Source organism: Cydia fagiglandana, chromosome 22, assembly GCF_963556715.1.
Source record: "Cydia fagiglandana chromosome 22, ilCydFagi1.1, whole genome shotgun sequence".
Taxonomy (NCBI): Eukaryota; Metazoa; Arthropoda; class Insecta; order Lepidoptera; family Tortricidae; genus Cydia; species Cydia fagiglandana.
This window is the reverse complement of record NC_085953.1, coordinates 11,405,793-11,429,465: the sequence shown is the minus strand read 5'-3', so window position 1 is coordinate 11,429,465 and position 23,673 is coordinate 11,405,793. Positions and strand designations below refer to the sequence as shown.

The window sequence follows — 23,673 nt, the reverse complement described above, 5'->3', positions numbered from 1 at the left end:
TGTTTGCTAAGCGCCGTAAAAGCCACACGATAACGATTAGCTAGCAATAAAATTTGGTGCGTGTCTTTCCGTATTAGTACAGTCAGCAGCAGAAGTTGCTAATCAAAATGATCTTGACGCGACTTTATTGTTAAGAGAATAAGAGCATGTCAATGTGATTTAGAACACCTCGCCCGCTTATCAAGCAACTTCTGCTGCTGACTGTAGTAGAGAATAGATAAAGGTCACACTACAACGATTTACATAGTTTTGTCAAACGTGACATGCAGGCGAAGGCTTTATATGTCGGCGGCCGATCGTAAGATCAGGCATATCGTGAAATTCCTAGGCATATCGTGAAACGTGAAAATCTTTGACTCGTTCCCTGAGTCGACGGAACCCCGCTATATATTGACTAGTTTTTATGTTGCTGGATTCGTCAATCTATGAGTCCAAAGTTAAAACGGCCGTTTTTGTTTTGAGTTCCTAGATCGACGAAACCAGCAACACAAAAACTAGTTTGATGTATTCAAAAGGTACTCAAATACACAATACAGTACGTAGCGGCCCCCTTTTTAACCGACTTCCAAATCCCAAAGGAGGAGGTTATCAATTCGGTTGTATGTTTTTTTTTATTTTTATTTTTTTTATTTTTTTTATTTTTTATGTTTGTTACTCCATATCTCCGCCATTACTGGACCGATTTTGAAAATTATTTTTTTGATTGTATGTATATGCATACAGATTGGTCCCGTTTTTGTCAAAATCCAGTTCTGATGATGGGATCTATGAGGAATCGACGGAACTCCTCAAATCTTAAAGGCATACATATGGTGATTTTTGTGTTTTTATCAACAAATCAAGCATATACATTCAAAAACGTGACATTTGATGAAGTGGAACTGCTGATGATGATCAGAACGGAACTCTTCAACGACGCATAGTTCACCTTTGGCGATTTGTCCTCTTCGTTATGTTTGTTAAGCAAGTTAAGTTTTTAAGCCACAAATTTGTCAAGCTTGAGTTCTGATGATGGGATCCATGAGAAATCGAGGGAACTCCTCAAATTTTAAAGGCATGCGTATAGAGATTTTTGTATTTTCATCAGAAAATCAAGCATTTTCATTAAAAACTGTCGCATTTGATGAAGTGGAACTGCTGATGATGATCAGAATGGAACTCTTCAACGACGCATAGTTCACGTTTGGCGATTTGTCCTCTTCGTTATGTTTGTTAAGGGTCATTCCATAAGAAACGCTACCAAAGGGTTGAAAAATGAAAACTGGTTTAAGAAGTCAAAACTAACCTATTTCCATAGAAAACATACCGAACCTTCATGTCACAAAAAAAAACCGAAAAAAAATGTTTTTTTATGGTAGCTCCTGTACAAAAAAAATATTTTTAATTTTTTTTTGCATTTATCCCTGTGATGTGGGGTGTCGTTGGATAGATCTTTCAAAATGAATAGGTGTCACCTTCAACAAGTTTTTGATTAAGTGAATATTTTCGGAAATATTCGCATCGAAAGAAAAATAATTATGATATCTTTGAGAAACAGTTTTTATTGTTAAGATAATGTATTTTAAAATAATTCAGCATTTATTACTTATATTTTTAATCGAATTTATTAAAAAGACAATAATTTCAATAAAATGAGCCATAATTTCGTATAAATCTGTCTTAATTTCGTACTCGTAACACCCGAAATGAACCATGAGTAACACCCGAAACAGGTAATTTATTTTATTAAAATTAAACAAGAAGTGATACTAAGTATTACTTCAGTGTTTCAGTAGACTATACTAACTATTACTACTTGACATAAATAAAACTGGAGCTTACTTGATAAAATTCGCTTAATTATGCATTTTGGTACTGATGGTCAGAAGGTATAGGCCAATTTGCGTAACGCCCGAAACAGCTACTTTTTAGTGATTCTCTCGTTATTTCTCTTATACTTTAATAATATGCGTACAGGAAAGGAAAATATTATCAAAGTAGTAGATGAATCAATAGTTATAACCTCCTAGTTCCTGTTACAATATCGAATAAAACCTTATTTTATGAGTTCAAGTGTAACACCCGAAACGGTGGAATGACCCTTAAGCAAGTTTAGTTTTTAAGCCACATTTCTGTCAAGCTCGAGTTCTGATGATGGGATCCATAAGGAATCGAGGGAACTCCTCAAATCTTAAAGGCATACGTATAGAATTTTTTGTATTTTCATCATAAATTTATTTACATTAAAAACTGTCGCATTTGATGAAGTGGAACTGCTGATGATGATCAGAACAGAACTCTTCAACGACGCATAGTACATGTTTGGTGATTTCGAATTTCGTTTTTGACTTGGACTGGGACCCGGACTCATACCCGGATCCGGTTCGGACCCGGACTCGAACTCGGATTCGGACCCGGATTCGGACCCGGACTCGGACCCGGACTCGGACCCGGACTCGGATCCGGACTCGGACCCGGACTCGGACCCGGACTCGGACCCGGACCTTGACCCAGAAAACCACTATGATACCTTAACTAAATAATCAACTATGATTACCTACCATAAAATTAATGTAGGTATAAAGTACGATGATGCCAATCTTACTAGCCCCTCCCGCTTAAACCCCCGTACACCGCACGGCATGCGCCATTAAGTGGGTTAGGTTAGGTTTGAACTGCGATCCTCACAGAACCGAACAAGGATTAGGTTAGGTAAGAACTGCGAGCCTTACATAAACGAAATGCTACTTGAAAAGTGGGTTTGATTAGGTTCGAACTGCGATCCGCACAGAACCGAACTGCTATCTGAGGAGTGGGTTAGGTTAGGCTAGAACTACGACCCTCATGGCTCCTCTTCACGATGGGCCAACGCCGGCCACTCCAAGGGAAGCATTTATGCGTTAGAGGGAGCAAGTGATATTGCTATCTCATTCTACCGCATGGCTGCGTCCCTTGGAGGGGCCGGCGTTGGCCCATCCTGTAGAGGAGCCATTATACAGAAGCGAAATGCTAGTAGAAAAGTGGCTGGTTTTACCTTCTTTTCTACATAGTGTACCATCTACAATAATCTTTCATCGGCCCCCATGGAAGTCGGTTTTTTTTTCTTAAAAATTATTGTATTTATTTCAATATCTTTCGTTAAATTTAAATAACCACGATTATTTAGCTGTGGCGCTAGTGTGCACGTTGAAGGGCTTTTAAGTTTACTTCTGATTGCGCTATTTAATGAGCTACCTACGAATATTAAACTAGAATGTAGGTTTGGCTCACTCCGCGATTTCGTCGCGTCGGTACAAGTACATTCGGCCCACACCAATTTTGGTGTATAGCTATATATAGTAGTTGCCGCGCACCGCTCGGAACGGACGTCCGCGCAACGCGCATGCATATCTGTCGTAATAGACGCGTTTTGTTAGAGAGTGAATCTTCTGTAAGTACCTAGTACGATTATTCATTCTGTGCTACTATTATTTATGTACAAAGTACAAATTGTCGCTTCGCACGCTACAAATCGCGGTGTCAATGTGAAAATAGCCTTATCTCAATAACCCTTTTTTACGGACATCTTTATCAGTAACAACATATAATGTACACTGAAGATAACATAGTTTTGTGCAACTCAAATGGAACACATTTAACACAATTCGTAGTGATGATCTTAGTTTCGTGATAATTTGAGAAAAATGTGTTCTGGGTCGACATGGATCACACCTTTTACCAAGCAGGTATGAATTGAAACTTTAATTTTATCACTATTTACATTAATATTAGTTTATTTTGATGTTTAGTTTTAGTATTTGTGTACCTATATACTTACAGTTAACATAAAGTATCATTCTTATGGAACTTGCTAACTATGTAAACAAACCGCCATATTGAAACTGTCAAAAATGATGAATTTACTAGGGACTTTTGTTTACATAGTTAGCATATTCCATAGAATGACACTTTACAATATTGTAGGGGAGACCGAGGTGAGTTGTGGCAGAGGAGAGTTGTGACATCGTCGATTTTTTGGAATCTATTTTATTTTTTTAGAAACTAGGTCGCAACAGTGTGCGTTTGTTAGCTCGTAACTTGAACTAACAAACGCGCGCTATTGCGACCTAGTTTCTAGTTAATAGATTCCAAAAAATCGACGATGTCACAACTCTCCTCTCACAACTCACCTCGGTCTCCCCTAGTTATTTCAATGTGGTCTAAAGGCCAGCTGGCGTTAGACTACTTAGGCTACATACACAAGGCTTAACTCTAGAGGATAAGAAAAGTCAATAAGTTCTACTATCCCTATGATACGATGCTATTTCAAGTCCAATAATAGGAAAAGTGCCTTCACCTTTCTAAATTACCATTCTCAGATAGTCAGCTACACGCATAAACAACTAAAGGCCGAGCCACACCGGCTTGCGTGTGCGTGACGTGCGCGTGTGCGTGCGCTAAAATATTGGAGTCGCACACGCACACGTCACGCAAGCGGTGTGCCGTCTCTCATAAGGATCTGTATACTACAACGCGGCACGCGCACGTGCACGTCACGCACACGCAGCCGGTGTGCACAGGCCTTAAACACGTGGAAACAGGTAGATAGGCATTGTAAACGCCACTCATTGGTGATAGAGATAGAGTCTACAATCTATTGAAAGTTCAAGGTGCTTGTTACGACTTTGTACAGTCAACAACAGAGCTATGAATACAGGCAAAGTGTCAAAAATATGTATACAGTACTTTATTGCCTGTACATTAAGGTCGTGTATACATATTTTTGGCACTTTGCCCGTATTCCTAGGTCTGATGTTGTTGACTGTACAACGTGGTCATTATAGTATTAGGTTAACCAACCAATGGGATGGGATTGTTTTTAAAGGAGTGTGAGATTTGCCTATGATGGTCCACCACGAAAAATTAAGCTTAAAGTAGGTATGTATGTTTAGGAAAGACGTATGTAAATGTGGGGAAGAACGGCATGTAAAATTTTTAGTTGGGAAGACGGCCAAGAAGCTTCGCTCCTTCTGCTCTTCCGACCTTCTGTAAATGGAATATATGTACAAAACGCAAGAGTGAGAAGCGATGAAAGAGCATGTAGAATTGTAGACGGTCTTATCTGATACTTGTGATAGACGGTCTTGCCCATCTTCCACCTTAACTAAATGACCTTGATCTTAACTAAATGTGACTTTATCTATCTTTATCCTTATTGTCGATGGCGCTTACGCCATTATTGACGATGCTCCGATATAAATACAATGCCGCTCGACGCTGTGCGGCGTAAGCGCCATCGACAGTAAGGTCCCTTTTCATAGATAATGCCCCAAATGTATGTGTTCCAGTGTTTCGTGACCTCAGGGGTGTCTATGACCCTGATGTCCCACGGCCTCGTAGTCGGCTTCACGTCCGTGCTGTTACCTCAGCTTCAGGCCTCGGCGTTCATTCCTCTTGACGATGCCTCCGGTTCATGGATTGGTAGGTTTGTTAATTTAATAAAGGATTTAGACAAGGTGAAGCGCTGTAGGCCTAGCGGTAAGAGCGTGCAACTTTCGATCAGGAGGTCGCGGGTTCAAAGGTTCAAACCCCGGCTCGTACCAATGAGTTTTTCGGAACTAAAATGTACGAAATATCTTGATATTTACCAGTTACCCTTCTGTGTGGTTTTCGTAAATACTAGGGCCTACGACAATTCTCGGGATTAGTTGTCAAGCGGACCCCAGGCTCCCATGAGCCGTGGCAAAATGCCGGATTAACGCGAGGAAGAAGAGGGCTTGGCAGTGTTATTGTTGTTGCATAGCTTATTATTGTTTTATCATTATCAGAAAATATTGTCATCAGTTGCATCTGATTACCATTATCTTTTTCATACGATAATGTGTCAAGGCGTGGTATTTAGTATTTACGTCGCAGTTCGCAGATTATATCGGGTGTGGCCTGTAACACGAGCAAATAATTAAAACTTAGATTGTACTCCTCAAACGGTGACACTTTTGTTCAACAACTTTTAAAAATTATGAAGTATTTAGACTCCCTATTTTTCATACAAAATAAATATTATCTTCAATGGACGCCATCGCCACGCCATATCATTGTGATTGACGTTGCTTGTCACGCCTTAAACATAACAAAATTCGCAATACATTGCGTCTTAGCTTTTCGTCCTGGTGGTCATCTATACCAACCACCTAGGGGCTGTCCATAAATTACGTCATCGATTTTTGACGATTTTTGACCCCCCCCCCTATAATCATCCAAAAATCATGCTTCAAATGACCCCATTTCCTCCTACTTCATGCTACCGTCATCCGATGTCCAGACCCCCCCCCCTAATTTGAAATGACGTAATTTATGAATAGCCCCCTATTTACATACATCCCCTTCAAAATTGACTAAATTTTTTTTCCCTTATTTTAGTCATCGTTAAGCCATACACTACTGCACGCTTTTATTACTAAAAATTGTGTAATTAATAAAAAATTGTGACACAAAGGGTTAAAGTGTATTAAAAATCAAACCACAAGTTATTTTTAAAAGTCGCTGAACAAATGTTGGTCAGTATGAGTATAGCCTACAGTTTAATTTTTTGCTCATATTACAGGCCACACCCGGTATGTGTCGTTTCCAAGCAAAAAGTCCCACTTCGTCGATACGTGGGCCAAACTGAAAGTTTCTGGGTTCTGATATAAGAGACGACTTATTTTTTCTAAGTATAAAGACGATTGGACAGATTATCGCTTGCCATAAGGACAATTCGACAGGTTATTCGTATAAAGATACGAGCAAATCTCGTCCTTATGGTAAACGACAAAGTGTGACCTTTTACTAGGCTTCTACACATAGAAACACAACCCAACACATAGTTCATAATAAAACAAAATGTAGGCGGGAAATCACTAAGCGCCATAAGCGTCCCTAAAATTGTGATATTCGCTCTTAATTTTCCTAATAGCACAGAATAAATAATAGTACTAGGTACAGAAGACTCACTCTCTAACAAAACGCGTCTGTTACTATCAGGACAGATATGGCCGCTAGCTGGCAATAGCGCCACGCGCGGCTTATGGCTAGCCACCAAAATTGGTGTGGAACGCATGTACTTGTAGCTACCTGTAGCAAAGCGACGAAATCGCGGAGTGAGCCACGCCTGAGACTATTTTGTGTGGTAGGTACAGTCAAGTGTAACAATATGGGTGCACACAACTTACTCAAAATTATGTCTCATAGTTCTTAAGATGGCGGGATGACCTTGACGCTTTTTGCAGCGACTGGCGGGAACATGCACAAAACCGTGACGAGTGGCGGAAGAAGGGGGAGGCCTTTGCCCAGCAGTGGGACACAAACTAGGCTATTGAAAAAAAAAAGTTCTTCATTCGCTGACATAGGACTTATGGGACATATTTATTTTTTGAGTATGATGTCTGCACCCATATTTTGACACTTGACTGTACTTGAGTATAATGACACACGTCAATTATATTGAAAAGTAAACAAAAGTGACGTTGACATCTAGAGTCCGTCTAAGTGGTCTAAGGTAACTGCATGTGCATTCGGCTTAAATAGAGTCAGACTAAGAAAAGTGTGCAGGGGGTTTGATAGCCCACGCAGTGCAAGTGTTATTTTTTAAACTTCAAACTTCTATGAAATTATGGAGCTATTCGCTGCAGACTTTTCTTGGTCCGACTCTAGTTATAGGATTGAAGAGCCTACTAAAATGGAAACACAGAATTAGTTAACTATAAAATATTTTAATATAGCTGGTCAAGCAAACCTTGTCAGTAAAAAAAGGCGCGAAATTCAAATTTTCTATGGGACGATATCCCTTCGCGCCTACGTTTTTCAAATTTGCCACCTTTTTCTACTGACAAGATCTGCTTGACCAAGTATATAACACAACAACTTAAAAATAAAATATAAGATCCAACACGAAGGTCCAACAAGGATGAGGGAAACCTCAGTCTTGTCAAAAGTATAAAAAATATGGCCAAAAACGGATGTTATTACTAACGTCGACTGCGAATTGAAGTAGGCAGTGCATCTGTTTCAACCCTTACATTACATTATTCTAAACGTGAACAGTTATAAAAATACACAATATTCCTCACAGCCATAACTATAAAAAAAAATCAAGAACAACCACTGATTCCAAAAACAATTCATTTTTCTCTCACATGACAAAGATGTCCACGATCTTAATTTGGCGGAATAATAATAATTCAGCCTATATACGTCCCACTGCTGGGCACAGACCTCCTCTCGAGCGCGAGAGGGCTTGGGCTATAGTCCCCACGCTAGCCCAATGCGGATTGGGGACTTCACAATACACCTTTGAATTTCTTCGCAGATGTATGCAGGTTTCCTCACGATGTTTTCCTTCACCGAAAAGCGACTGGTAAATATCAAATGATATTTCGTACACAAGTTCCGAAAAACTCATTGGTACGAGTCGGGGTGTGAACACGCGACCTCCGGGATTGCAAGTCGCACGCTCTTACCGCTAGGCCACCAGCGCTCTCGTATTTGGCGGAATACTTCCAAACAAAGCAGACAATTTCATTTCTTGTTTTTATTAGTCTACTTTGGTGTCCCACTGCTGGGCAAAGGCCTCCCCTCGTTTTCTCCACTCGAGTCTGTCATCGGCATTTTTCCATCATTTGGAGAATGCCTCCGAGTTGTCCCGCCATCTCCTTTTCGGTTTGCCTGAACCCCGGCCTGCCCGCACACAATTTGTGATATAATGAACTTCCTATTTTGCTTCACCCTTTCAGGGGTCCAAAATCTAAAATTCCTTTGTATGTAAAAAAGATGTCTAAAATCTCTATCTCGTCAGCGCCATCTACTGACTATAATGCTCTGACTGGAAACTCTTCTATGAGTAACGGTTCAGTTTGGAAGTTCTTCCTCTCCTTGAAGATGAGTGGTAGCCCTCCGACCACTCCTTGGGTGATGTTGGACTTGGGGTCTATTGTGGGGTTCCGTGTGGAGTTTGGTGCTGGTTCCACTGTGAAACGGGACAATACGGCTGCCAAGCCGGCTAGCGACTGCATCATGCCGAGACGTTCACCTGAAAAAAAGAAGTGAGAAATCAACAAATGTACAAAATGAGAATAATTTGCTAAACTTGGGTTGACGACGCAGACTCAGAAACACATCAGAGCGACGACGGATACTGGTAACATTCCATTTCTAACCGCAGCTGCGCTACCGGTACTGAACGCGTCGCTGTCATTGTCAATTTCCATAATAAAATGAACAGTAATGCGGCTGTCGTTGGAAATGGACTGTCACCTTAAGAATAAAAAGGTAATAGAAAAAAATAAACGTCATAATTTCATAGAAGTATGACGTTTATAATAACACTTACACTGAGTGTGCTATCAAAATCGTGTCAGACTTATCTTAGTCTAACGTCTAACTCCATCAATGGTTAGACTTGACAGACGTTTATGAATAACGCTAGTGATTATTATAAAACTATTATTAAGAATGTTGCTTAAGACCGATTCATACAATTTTGAAATATTAAAAAATTAAACTATAAGAAAGCACAGTTCGTTTATGGAATCCTAAAAAGTTCACAAAGCAAATTAAATAATTTGTTTAACTTACCAGCACATACCCGCGGTCCAGTGCCAAAAGGTACATAGGTATATTTTGTTCTGGCTTCGTTATATTCGTCCGGGCTAAACCTTTCAGGTCTGAACTCCTCAGGGCTATCCCAATACAGTGGGTCGTTGTGCAACGCCTGAACTGATATCCTCACTCTCACTCCTTCGTCGATGGTCAAACCTAGCTGCTGGAAGGTGTATTTTCTTTTACACGTCCTCCCTATATGTCCCACTGGTGGCTGCATACGCAAGCCTTCCTTGAACGTCCATTCCAAATACTGCATCTCTTTAATCGCATCCCAACTAAGCTTGTTTCCATGCTTAGCGAGCACTCTGTCAATTTCTTGTTGGACTTTCTTTTGTTTATCCGGGTTGTATGCCAGTGCGTGGAGTGTGAAGCTTGTGGAATTGGAAGCCGTCTCGAAACCGGCTCCGAAGAACATGAACACATTAGCAGCCATCAGCATATCGTCCAACTCCATTGACACTCGCTCCGGAGTGCCATCTGGCTTCCGTCTCTCCATGGACTCCACTTCGATCTTCCCCTTCCTTTTCATCTCCATCAACAAATCCACAAAATCATTCCTCCCCGACGGCGTGTTGTTCCTCATATTCTGAATCTCTCGCACCAGGTGAAGTAAATATTCCTCGAATTGACCGAAATATTTCAGAAACGGGAATTTGCCGGGGAACAGTTCTTTTAGGATGTATATGATGATTTCTCTAGGTCCTATGTGGAATATTTGTTCACCGAGTTTTCGGAACGGGGAGTTGTCGTCATTGAGGGCTGCGGCGTCGATGCCGAGGCCGCAGGCTCCGATGAAGTCGATGGTGAAGCGGGCCATGAGGTCCCGCGCGTCGATGGGAGCGCCGCGCTCCACGAGCCCCAGCGTCAGCTCCTGAAGCCTCTCAGCTCGCTCTACGATCAGCGGAAACATAGCTTTCAGCTTTCCCATGGTAAACGCCGGAGAACATCCCTGCCTCAACAACCGCCACAAATCACCTTCCGCAACCAACATGTTCCTCCTCAGAGGTTCAACTTGATCTCCGCTTTCGCTTCCAAGGTGCGATCTGGCGTAGAAATACGAAAAATCGGTCGTAAACACACTTTTTATTACATCAGGGTCCCTAATCACCAGTTCTGGCTGGGTCAGTCTGTAGAAACCAACGACTTTCTCGTTCGGATACCTCCAGTAGACGTCCTCGATGACTTGTGACATGCTCTTCCTGGCGAAGACTTGGTCCGCATTATTCCCAAGTCCTGGTACTGGTGGGTCATGTTTCACTCCCCTGTTTTTCCAGTATGAAAAAGTTCTGGTACAGTACCAATACAAGAAGGCAATGATGACGCCGGCAATTAAAAAAATCATTTTGCTTTGGGTTTATAGCAATCAATGGGGATTAAACCAGCGGCTAGTCTTTTATATAAATATTGGATAGTCAATTAATCACTGTTATCTGATATTAATCTAAATATTGATAAAAGTTCCAACACATTTAGACATCCTGTACCTATTGCATTACCTACATATATACAGTATGTACATATAAATATATTTTAATCTAGATCTATAATAGATAGCTATTGATAATGGGGTTTCCAGTAAATACGAGTATAGCGGTGGTAGCCGAGTGGATATGACGCCCGACTTTCAATCCGGAGGACGCGGGTTCAAATCCTGGCTCGTACCAATGAGTTTTTCGGAACTTATGTACGAAATATCATTTGATAATTACCACTAGCTTTTCGATGAAGGAAAACATCGTGAGGAAACCTGCATACATCTGTGAAGAAATTCAAAGATGTATGTGAAGTCCCCAATCCGCATTGGGCTAGCGTGGAGACTATAGCCCAAGCCCTCTCGCGAATGAGGAGGCCTGTGCCCAGCAGTGGGACGTATATAGGCTGAATTATTATTATTACGAGTACTGATGGTACATAAATGATTACCAGTACGTTTACCTTTTAGATCTGACTAGCAAAATTTTAAAAGAAGTGTTTTTTCAGAGTAATTGTGATGATAAACTACGCGGTGCTCGTATTCCTGATGATCAGTTTGACGGCAACCTAACGAATTTATTCTACCTATCATTCTAATCTACTTTTGTTTTAATGTGACTACCGTCAACACATTACACAGGAACATTATAGTTAGGGAGGCGAGGTAGCTAAATGGCGTAATTCAACGGCGCCGTCGAGACCTATCAAAATCGAAAGATAAAATAATTTCGAAAAGAAAAGCTCGTATGGCAAAAACCATTTTGGCGGTGGGTTTGGCGTGTACGGTTTTTCAAAAATGTTAAAAAAAAACAGTTACTTGGGCATTCTCGAGCGCGTCAGATATTCATACTACGTATGCCCCGAGTGCCTCTGATAACAACGGTATACTAATCTGCCGGTTTGCGTGGTGGGGGTAGGCATATAAAGTAGTCAAAAATGCAAAAAAAAAAATTTACTCGAGCGCGTCAGATTTTCGGAAGGGGTGTTAAGTAGGCCCCAAGGAAGCTTCCTTTAAAAAAACTGACGATTTCGGCGTGACGATAAGTTACGATGAATTTTTATAAATGCAAAAAAAAAAGTTTTTTTGAAATACTCGAGCGCGTCAGATTTTCATAGGGGAGGTTTATCTCGGTATCCTGAAAGCATATTTTTTTAATCTGACAAAAATGTTGGTGGGTTCTCTTAATCTGACCGATTTTATGATGCTTCAAGTCAAAAAGTTTTAACTTTGGACAAAAATGTAAAGAGACCTTTTTTGTGTAAAATAAAATTACCTTTTTTGTTTATTTAAACTTTTTTTTTGTAAAATGTATCGTTCGCGACTTATATGCCGCAACGCGTTCTTAGGAAGACGAAATGGCTCCTCCACACTTCCGGTCATGCGGAAACCGGCAGATTTTGTATTTTTAGTAAGTTTTAGATTATATTCTTCAAAATAAAAAACTCGCGCTCGAGAATGCCGGATTAACGTTTTTTTTTACAAGTTCGCGACCCTATAACTCGGCGGCGTCAAGGACTTATCGTCAGATTAGTTAAATTTAGTCTTTAAACACTAAAATCAACCCCCAATATCTTAATCTGACGCGCTCGAGTATTTCAGACTATCCATTTTTTTTTACTAATCTGATCGTCTATCCTAGGCGCGCGTCACTACATATAGAGCTAAATACTTTACAAGGTTGTTCTATTAGGTCTAAGGTATCTCTCATATCTTAAACTGCCACGCTCGAGTATTGCCGAAAATTCCCCTATTCGCCTCCCTAACTATTACGTTCTGCCTGATCTTACGATCGGCCGCCGATATATATCCGATCCGTTGCTCTCATTTCTGACTCTTGATTTTGACACTGACTTTGAAATAGTAAAAGTCAGGGGCCAAATTCGACATGTACAACTGTCAGATTTCGCATCCACGTCAAATCAACAGTTGATTTTATTGCATACTGAGTGTTGATTCCATCAACGGTGGATAATATCAATTGGTACAACCAAAACTCAACTCTAAACTAAGGGTGGGTCAGTTTGGTTTGCTTGTCAACCTAACTGTGGATTGTTAATGTCAAATTTTGACATTGTACGTATTCGAGAACTTATGATTTTTCCCACATCAACGGGAGATCAACACGATAGTCAAACGTCGCTTGTCGAATAGGGGTCCTGATTACATCTTATGAAATGAAATGAAATTGTTTTATTCCAGAAATCTTATACAGTTGGAAACATTCGAAAACTCATTATTTATCAATACCGATTATGATCTTGAATATCTAGATCCATTAAATATAAATTACGCTATCGTAGATAAAAATTTGGCAAGCTTGTTTGCAATGTTACACGTCATACGTTATTTTACACAGCTTATCATTTTTCGGCTTTTGCAAGAATTTGAACCGACTCAACGGACCATGTTTTAGGTCTGGAAGAATTTTGATCAAAACTTAGTAATTTTTATCATCAAGTAGATAATATTTGAAACATTTCTATTTCTTAATATTAAAGGAAAAATTGAAAAAAATACCACACACTTTAAAACAAATGTCAATACCATTATACATTATTTAAAACCATTTGTCATTTTTAGGGTTCCGTACCCAAAGGGTAAAACGGGACCCTATTACTAAGACTTCGCTGTCCGTCCGTCCGTCCGTCCGTCCGTCTGTCACCAGGCTGTATCTCATGAACCGTGATAGCCAGACAGTTGAAATTTTCACAGATGATGTATTTCTGTTGCCGATAACAACAAATACTAAAAGTACATACAACAAACGTGATTTTTGACCAAAGTTAAGCAACGTCGGCGGGGGTCAGTACTTGGATGGGTGACCGTTTTTTTTTTTGCTTTTTTTTGTTTTTTTTTTTTGCATTATGGTACGGAACCCTTCGTGCGCGAGTCCGACTCGCACTTGCCCGGTTTTTTACACCTTATTAGTTGAAAAAATGGCATTATCATGGTGAACGCTGATAAAGAAATTTCGGACGTCTCGGCTTTGACCCGGACCGCTCCAACGTGAGTCATCCTTAATTCAGTAATCAGTCATTACCTACTTATTAATGGAAATAATGACTAATTGATTCTAATCTAGAAGTTTTCATTAAGTAATCTAGTATACTATGAAATCTTTGATATCGATCTGATATGGTGGTTTGTTTTCAGTGTATGTGCCGTCGCTCGCTTACCTAATTTTCATAGTAATTGGTGAATGATATTGGGACATAATATGACAGTGGGACACCAAAGTAGGCTAGTAAAAAAATTGTAAAGAGTGACGGGAGTGTGCATCGGATAGGACCAAATGGCGGGAAAGAGGGGAGGCCATTGCCCAGCCGTGGGACACTCTTATAGGCTAATAAAAAATAAAATAAAAATATTAGAAGTGAAGTCAGTGTTGTAAGCATAATATTATGTAAGTATCAATTACAATTACAATAATAAATAATAACACTAAATTATGGTACCGTAGGTACTTAAAATTGGGAATATACGAAATAAGGTAAACGTACTGGTGTTCGACGCGGTCCCAGAACATACTTATCATCTTGAAACAATTATGTTATTGTCAATAGAGGTGACAGCAAGGTGATCTATAGGGCATTAGCATGTCGAGTACTAGAACCTTTGCCTTACGCCATTTTGATGTAAGGTCGTGATGTGATTTCAGCGTCACTTGTAGAAGTAACAACCGTGTGACATTCGATAACTTATTCATTCGTTATTTTCCAATGTCACTTAGTTACATTATTATGCCTGGTGTATATATATGAGGTTATTAAACTTTTCGATTGCTAATTACATTAAAAGGCAGACAGCCATGCGACTGATGGTTCAGTAACCATGATATCGTTCTGTCGCATCTAAAAAGATTCTTATCTGTCAACAAGAATTGATCGTTTCAGTTCGAAAAACTACTGACTTTCAGACGAAAATTAATATTTTATGCCTTCATACTGTACTGTTGATTATTGTCATCATAAATTGTATCATCATAAGATAAACTAAAGATAAAGATAAACTGAATAAGTATCAATACACTGCTAGGTGACCCCGGTTTCTAATTCTAAAGGTATAAAAGGCCGAATGAGGCGCAAATACATTTGTATGTAAGCCCTTACCTGCATGTTTCCCCCAGGGCATACGATATACGATGTACCTTACTTACTTAACGTATTATCATAATTCTGATAGGCTTACAATTAGCGCTGACGTTACGTTTCAATTTAGTTACTTCTTCTTCATATTTTATGATTTATTTCCTTACTTCACAGCATCCATCATTAGCATCGCCCTAGTCACCGGGGCCCTGACGCTGCCATTCATCATGAACAGCCTCGGCCGCAGGGCTGCCAACATCATCAGCGTCAGCTTCATGATCTCCGGCTGGTTCTGCATCCTCTTCGCCACTAGCGTGGCAACCCTGATCATCGCCCGGTTCCTTCAGGGTTTCTCCATGGGACTCTCTGCTTCTTTGTGTTCTGTTTTAATCGGCGAATACACCAGCCCAAAGAATAGAGGAGCTTTCTTGACAACTATATCATTAGCTATTGCATGTGGAACTCTAATCACTCATGCTCTTGGTTCTTATTTTACATGGGAAGAGATAGCTCTCGTATGTGCTGTGATATCTTTTGTTAATTTAATGGTAGTGATACATTCTCCAGAATCTCCAAGCTATTTAGTTTCTAAAGGAAGATATGATGAATGTAGAAAAACATTTCATTGGTTAAGAGGCTATGATGAAGAGGAAGAACTAGAAAAGATGATCAAAACCCATATGTCGAATGAATTAAAAAACGACGAAAAACAAAGCGCTGAAAGCAAATTTCAATATTACAGGAGAGTTTTCAGAAAAAAGGAGTTTTACAAGCCGTTGATTTTGGTCATGCACTTGTACATGATTGGACAATGGTCTGGCGCTAATATCCTGGCAGCGTACACTCAGGAAATATTCCACACGATCATCGGAAAGGTTGACGTTTCACTGATGATTATCTCCATGGACATTCAGAGAATCGTATCCAACTTCTGTGCAGTATTTGTTATTCGAAGATTTCGGCGAAGGCCTATGCTTATCTCTACCATTAGTATCAATGTCTTATCATTCATGACTATAGGTGTTTATGCCTACTTTAAGTCTAAAGGTATTTTGCCTTATGATCATCCTTTGATAGGTATAACGCTGATCCATATACACATGTTTTCTATAGCTACCGGATCAGTTCCATTGCCAAATATTATAGCGGGTGAAGTATTTCCTTTGGAATACAAAGGTTTGGCCGGAACATTATCGGTACTATTTCTGTCATCAAATCTTTTTATCACGTTGAAATGTAACCCATTCTTCTTTAGTACTTTAGGTCTTCATGGTACATACTGGTTATACTCTGGGATGGTCGGGTACAGTCTGTTGGTGTCCTGGTGGATGCTTCCAGAGACTAAAGACAGGATCCTTCAGGATATTGAGGAGGAATTCCGAGGGACCCGCAAAGGTCAGTCGGCCGATGAGTCTGATATTAAGTCGATCTTAAATAAATAATTAATCTTAATAATTAATTTAATTAATCTTTTTAATAATTAATTTAAGTAATCTAATTAATAATTAATTTAATTAATCTACTTAATAATTAATTTAAGTAATCTAATTAATAATTAATTTAATTAATCTTGGCTATTCAGCGCGGGAACGCCGCTGGTATTTTGGGGACGTTTGTGCCGGGTACTTACCGGATTAGGATATAGGTTTATGGCTTGTTATTGTGTTATGTATACCTAATGGCCAATTTTCTTTTAATTAAATTTGACGATGCGTGTTGCGGATGACATATGTGAAAGTATACACGTTATTTTGACGAAACCTGTGGTGGATGAGCTATCTGTATGGTGACGAAGCCTGCGCTGTGGATCTGAAGGTACTGTTAATATTTTTTTTTTTTGGGTCAATAAATTTTTCCTTTTTTATTAATCTTAAAGTGAAATACATACTCGTAATTACGGATTTGTTAAAGGAACCTTCTTTTTATAGTGAACAAGTAATTTTATAGTAATTTATTAATATATTATAGTACATAACTAGTAAGCTATTTTGTTTTGTTCCCTGGTTATAACATGTTTTCAAAACAGTTAAATGTAAATAATGAAATATTATAACATATACTATATATTATATGGCATTGGCATTTCACCCTTTAATGGCTCCTCTACATGATGGGTCAACGCCGGCCACTCCAAGGGACGCATTTATGCGTTAGAGGGAGCAAGTGATATTGATATCTCATTCTACCGCATGGCTGCGTCCCTTGGAGTGGCCGGCGCTGGCCCATCGTGTAGAGGACCCATAAGAATGAATGTGGAGGGAGGTACGAGGAAAAGATGAAATGAAACAAACGCAAGTGAATGAACTGACGGATGATAAAGAGGTATGGAAGAAAAAGACATGCTGCGCCGACCCCAAGATGGGACAAAGGCAGGCGTGGCTCACTCCGCGATTTCGTCGCTTTGCTACAGGTAGCTAAAAGTACATCCGTTCGACTCCAATTTTGTGGTTTGCCATAAGCCGCGCGTGGCGCTGCAGCCACCTAGCGGCCATATCTGTGCTGATCGTGACAGACGCGTTTTGTTAAAGAGTGAGTCTTCGATCTGTACCTAGTACTATTATTTATTCTGTGACAAGGGCAAGCGAATGATGATGTGTTATAATATCATCGCTTATGGCAGTTACAAGAATAGGACGTCGACGTGACAGGAATGGCCCATCAAACATCGCAAGTGTGCCAAGGCTGCATCTGCCATAGTTATTAGCAGTTGGCATAATAATTGTCATTCTGAATACTAATTAGACGTCGCGGACGAAAGGAGGTGAATCTTTGTTGTATACAGGACGCCTATTCGACAAGCAACGTATCGTGTTGATCTCCCGTTGATGTGGGAATAATCATAAGTTCTCGAATACGTACAATGTCAAAATTTGACATTAACAATCCACAGTTAGGGTGACAAGCAATCCAAACCGAACCACCCTTAGTTTAGAGTTGAGTTTTGGTTGTACCAAATGATATTATCCACCGTTGATGGAATCAACACTCAGTATGGAATAAAATCAACTGTTGATTTGACGTGGATGCGAAATCTGACAGTGGTACATGTCGAATTTGGCCCCTGGTATAATGACTAATGAGTTACGGTCTAACCTCTGTTTCTATAAACAAGGGTACCGAAACGCGGTAATGGTATATCGGCTCGATTCGGGAAATGAATTAGAGACTCACTAGATATGAAATAGTAAAGATATGTGACGTTCCATTGAAAAAGGTACCTTATGGCGGCTTGGCACCGCGATTCGGGAAATGAATTAGCAATTCTCTAGATATGAAATAGTGAAGATATGTGACGTTCCACGGAAAAAGGTACCTTATGGCGGCTGGCGCTTACGTCACATAGCGCCGCAATAATATTGGAGCGGCGTTTATAATAGCGTAAGCGCCAACCGCCATAGGGTACCTTTATCCGGGGACGTCACATATCTTTACTACATCGTATCTAGTTAATCTCTAATTCATTTCCCGAATCGCGCCGTATCTATGTGCTAAAGTTCAAGTTTTAAGTTCAAGTTCAAATATACTTTATTCATGTAGGTAGGCTTAGCAACAAGCACTTATGAATTCGTATACGTAGTAAGTATTACATATAATTTAATTATAAGAGGAATTTATTGATGTTAATTTTATTCCATAATAATTTTGGATTTTGATCTGTATAATGATCAAAATTGAATACTAAGAATTTCACAAAAAGATCGTCAAACACAAAAAAATGTTGAAAAAAATACTAGTCTAGAATGTTTCTCGCTCGAATACCAGGTTAAAAAAAACCGGGCAAGTGCGAGTCGGACTCGCGCACGAAGGGTTCCGTACCACAATGCAAAAAAAAAACAAAAAAGCAAAAAAAAAACGGTCACCCATCCAAGTACTGACCCCTCCCAACGTTGCTTAACTTTGGTCAAAAATCACGTTTGTTGTATGGGAGCCCCATTTAAATCTTTATTTTATTCTGTTTTTAGTATTTGTTGTTATAGCAACAGAAATACATCATCTGTGAAAATTTCAACTGTCTAGCTATCACGGTTCGTGAGATACAGCCTGGTGACAGACGGACGGACGGACGGACGGACGGACGGACAGCGAAGTCTTAGTAATAGGGTCCCGTTTTACCCTTTGGGTACGGAACCCTAAAAAACAGACCCCACGGTATGGTCAACAATACAACAAAGAACAAAGTGAATAAATATAACATATAGATGAATAACAAAGTGAGGAGTGTCATTATAAACGACATACAGTCAGACAGAGAAAACTCTGCAGCGATTTTGATAGCCCACGCGGTTCAAGTGTCATTTTATACGTCATCATTTTATAGAAGTTTGACGTTTAAAATAACACTTGCCCTGAGTGAGCTATCAAAATCGCTGCAGACTTTTCTTGGTTTGACTTTACCTATGTTCATAGAAATTTGACATTAATGATGACATAATTAAACTTATTTCAATTTACAACTTGGTGGTTGATTGAAATTGCTCGTATAATAATTGTAGGCGCGTTTTAAATGAGAGCGCCTAATACTTAATTAACTCAGGAAAACATTTCTTCCTATATTTCCATTTAAATTTAAACTTTTTTTTTATCTCATATTTACATACAATATATATAAGGTGTATTCGGGTAATACCGAATGTCGGATAATTCCGAAATTCAGATGAAAATCACCCTTAATTCCATCATAATAAAAGTCTCTTTTCGGAATTATCCGACAGTTTTCGACATTCGGAATTACCCGAGTAAACCTTACAGTGGTACAACTAAACGAAATTAATAACCAGCTTAAATCTAAAATAGGCCCCTGAGGCATTGTACTCGTACCAAGGATGCTGGCGGCATTTCCCCGCTGTATCGCAATACTGATACGTTGTGCGAGGTAGCCGCCAGCTCTTCGGTCACCAGTTACGTCAACCAGACGCTTCGCGATTTCTGCGAACAACTTATGCGCGCTGGGACCCCATGGACCTAGAGTTTCAACTCCAAATGGTACAAAATGGTACTCTCTACCGAGGCTCTTATAATTTAAACACATATACCCGGACAAGTGCGAGTCGGTCTCGCCCACCGTGGGTTCCGTACTTTTTAGTATCATCTGTGATCTACTGTCTAGCTATAATGATTCAAGAGTTACAGTCTGGCGACAGACAGACGGACAGACTGGCAGTAGAGTCTTAGTAATACGGTCCCGTTTTTACCCTTTGTGTACGGAACCCTAAAAACATAATTATCTTCTATTCCCGAAAGATAAGGTTACTAGAGTCAAGCCCAATCAAAAGTTTTATGGCTCCCCTACACGATGGGCCAACGCCGGCCATTCCAAGTGACGCATTTATGCGTTAGAGGGAGCAAGTGATATTGCTATCTCATTCTACCGCATGCCTGCGTCCCTTGGAGTAGCCGGCTTTGGCCCATCGTGTAGAGGAGCCATTATAATAATAGGCATCACAACTTTGACCTTAATTCATTTTGCAGATGATCCTGAGCTCTTTATCCACGCAATTTTATTCTAAGTGTATTTTGTACTTTATGTATGTATTTATTAATTATACAGCATCTTTTGGTAAGCGATTTCATAACTACGTAATGACGTTTATCAATTAACTAGATAGATAACCAACTAGGGAGTGCTCCCGGTACTGGTTTCTTATACAAATACAGAACCGGAACCGGGAATTCTAAGCATTTCAAGCCTGGGAGGCAATAAGAAATGTGCGTCTACTCAGATTAGTAATGGATTCAAACTTTCAACCCCTTTTTAACCCTGTTAGGGGATGAATTTTACAAGACGCTGAAATTACTTTTCCTGTCTTTTTATAATATCCCCAAATACAAAGATTCAAGTCCCGCGTTCCCAGTCCAGAAATGCTTAGAATTACTCAAATATCAGATGTGATGAAGCTCATAGCTTAATAAAAAAATTTTGGGTCATGTATGGCAGCGTTACATAACTGATTCCAGTAAATGAACTAGAAACAGTTGCAATATTTCTTAAAAAGATTCCTACGATTTTATTTCCGGGAATAGCTTCCCGGTTCTCGCCATACAAACTCAGTACCGGAAGCATTCCCTATAACCAACATTAGGTTAGAAAATCTGTGAATATTTTTTTCATCGTATTTTCACGGAAACTTACGAACGTGTCTTGCTATTTCAGTTAGTCTCGGTACAAAAAGTGAACTTGACTGAACTAGCAAAACAAATACGAACGTTTCCAAGAAAATACGATGGAAAACAATTTAAGCACATCTGTAGGTACAGTCAGCAGCAGAAGTTGCTAAACTGGCGAGGTGTTAAAAATGATCTTGATGCTACTTTTTTTAAGAGAATTAGAGCGTGTCAAGGTAATTTTGAACACCTCGCCCGCTTAGCAATTTCTGCTGCTGATTGTCTGCTGTATTCGAACTTCAAGACATTCACAAGAGACGACACGTACTAGTATTACGCGGATACGAGGTTCCGCAGCAGCAGGGCGGTGGAGAAAGAATACTCACTGTTCGCACAATGCACATGAACTTTATTATCTAGTAAATAATATATGTTAATACAATTTATGGGAGCTAAAGCTTACGCGTCCGACCATCAACGCAGCCGAAACCAAAGAGAGAGGAGCAAATAGAGTAGCGACATAGACTAAAGAACATAAGGTGTCATTCACACATGCGTACATTCATTGGTTGGTATTATAAGGGTGTACATACAAGATTCAATTTTCTAACACTTCCCCTCACACTTATAAGACCAAAATGTCCCATGCTTAAACACAACATAAGTACACAGAACACTATACAAAACTAACATATGTTGTCTATGTGTATTGGCACATCCCTGATAAAAGGCTTGAACTTAATATAATATCAATTATATTAGTTAACATTTACAATAATGCTTGCCCTAAGTAGAGACTAACTCTATCCATATACACATTCGTATAATAACATGCTTTCACGAGACACAAACATGGACTGAGTGAAGAAAGAATGCATGCTATTTTTACGATTGCACATGTACATTTGTAAACAATATAAACGATTATATAATGATTTTACACGCACATAATGCAAACATGCCTACTCATTTAACTTTATATTCATGCTTTGAATAAATTTGGAATGTTTATAAAGACTCAGCGGTTTGGTAAGTACATCGGCTATCATTACTTCTGTTGGTAAGTATTTTACAGTTAACACATTATTATGTACCAAATCTTTTATATGGTGATACCGTACATCTATGTGTTTGGTACGCTTATGTGAATATTCTTTACAAAGTAAAAGCTTGTGCGCACTCTGATTGTCATTGAACACAGTGATGTTAGGTTTCACATGTAAAATTTCAAACAAAATATTTTTGATGAAACATAGGTCTTTACATACATCATTAATTGAAATAAATTCACTTTCAGTAGAACTGAGTGCTACACAACGCTGTTTGCGTGATTCCCAATGTATACAATTCGAGCCTAACTTTATTACAAAACCAGTATAAGAGCGTCTATCTACATCATTAGCCCAGTCGGCATCAGCATATGCAATTAAATTCAATTCTCTACTCTTTATGAAATATAAGGAATAGTTAATTGTTCCCGCTAAATACCTTAAAATCCGTTTTGCTGCAAGCCAATGACTTTTATTTACTTTGTTATTCCAAATTCTACTAGCTTGTTTAAGACCATAGATCCCTTTTTGTAACAAACAAACTTTATTTTTATGGTTATTATTAAAACCTGGTGGAAGCTCCATATAAATGGTTTCCTCAAGGTCTCCATTGAGAAAAGCTGTGGTCACATCAATGTGATCTATGCTTAAATCATACTCACAAGCTAAAGCAAACAATATTCTCATTGTACTATGTCTTACAACTGGTGAAAATGTGTCTTTATAGTCCACACCAGGGACTTGTGTATAACCCATGGCAACAAGACGCGCTTTAAATTTATCAAAGTTACCTGATGCATCTGTTTTGATTTTATATACCCATTTAGACTTTATTACGTTCGTATTATGTGGCCTATCAACTAATCTCCAAACTTTATTAGCTATAAGAGAGTCAAACTCACATTTCATTGCGGCAGACCATTCTGCACTAAGGGGACCAGTGACAGCATCCTTATACGATAAGGGTATGTCTAGGCTGTGGACAGACGCAGCATCGTGCGCTACCATGGAGTAGTCTGACGTGTAATCAGCATACCTTTTGGGTTTTTGTGACCTTGTAGTACGTACGGGACGCGAGGAATGCATATCCGGCGCATCAGCTGGGGGCCGGGCTTCCCCTGAATGTGACGGTCGCGGCGACAGCACTACAGACTCGCTCGACGAGTCACGTGAGCCCGAAGTAGAGCAGCCTGGCTCCTCATTCTCGCTTCCGGTACAGAATTCCTCCGAATCTGAAAACACCATGGAAGAATCATTAGGTTTTTGAGTACACATTTGTTTTTCACTTCCTGGGTTGCAGATTGGAATTTGCTCACTTTGAATAGACATTGAATCCACATCAGTTTCACTAGAGACTAGATTT

The 23,673-nt window shown here is 39.5% G+C and overlaps 3 protein-coding genes across 3 annotated transcripts in view; 2 read left to right on the top strand and 1 right to left on the bottom strand.

Moving 5' to 3' along the window:
• Window positions 1–23,673, top strand: part of LOC134675422 (facilitated trehalose transporter Tret1-2 homolog) — a 176,474-nt gene that overhangs the window by 102,761 nt on the left and 50,040 nt on the right. The window lies entirely within an intron of this gene.
• LOC134675669 (facilitated trehalose transporter Tret1-like) lies at window positions 3,610–16,601 on the top strand. Its single transcript, XM_063533999.1, has 3 exons — window positions 3,610–3,704; window positions 5,307–5,439; window positions 15,334–16,601. The coding sequence occupies exons 1-3, from the start codon at window positions 3,663–3,665 to the stop codon at window positions 16,599–16,601; spliced, it is 1,443 nt and encodes a 480-aa protein (XP_063390069.1). The 5' UTR covers window positions 3,610–3,662.
• Window positions 8,795–10,948, bottom strand: LOC134675624 (cytochrome P450 6B2-like). Its single transcript, XM_063533952.1, has 2 exons — window positions 9,571–10,948; window positions 8,795–9,025 (listed from the first exon to the last, which is right to left on the bottom strand). The coding sequence occupies exons 1-2, from the start codon at window positions 10,937–10,939 to the stop codon at window positions 8,805–8,807; spliced, it is 1,590 nt and encodes a 529-aa protein (XP_063390022.1). The 5' UTR covers window positions 10,940–10,948; the 3' UTR covers window positions 8,795–8,804.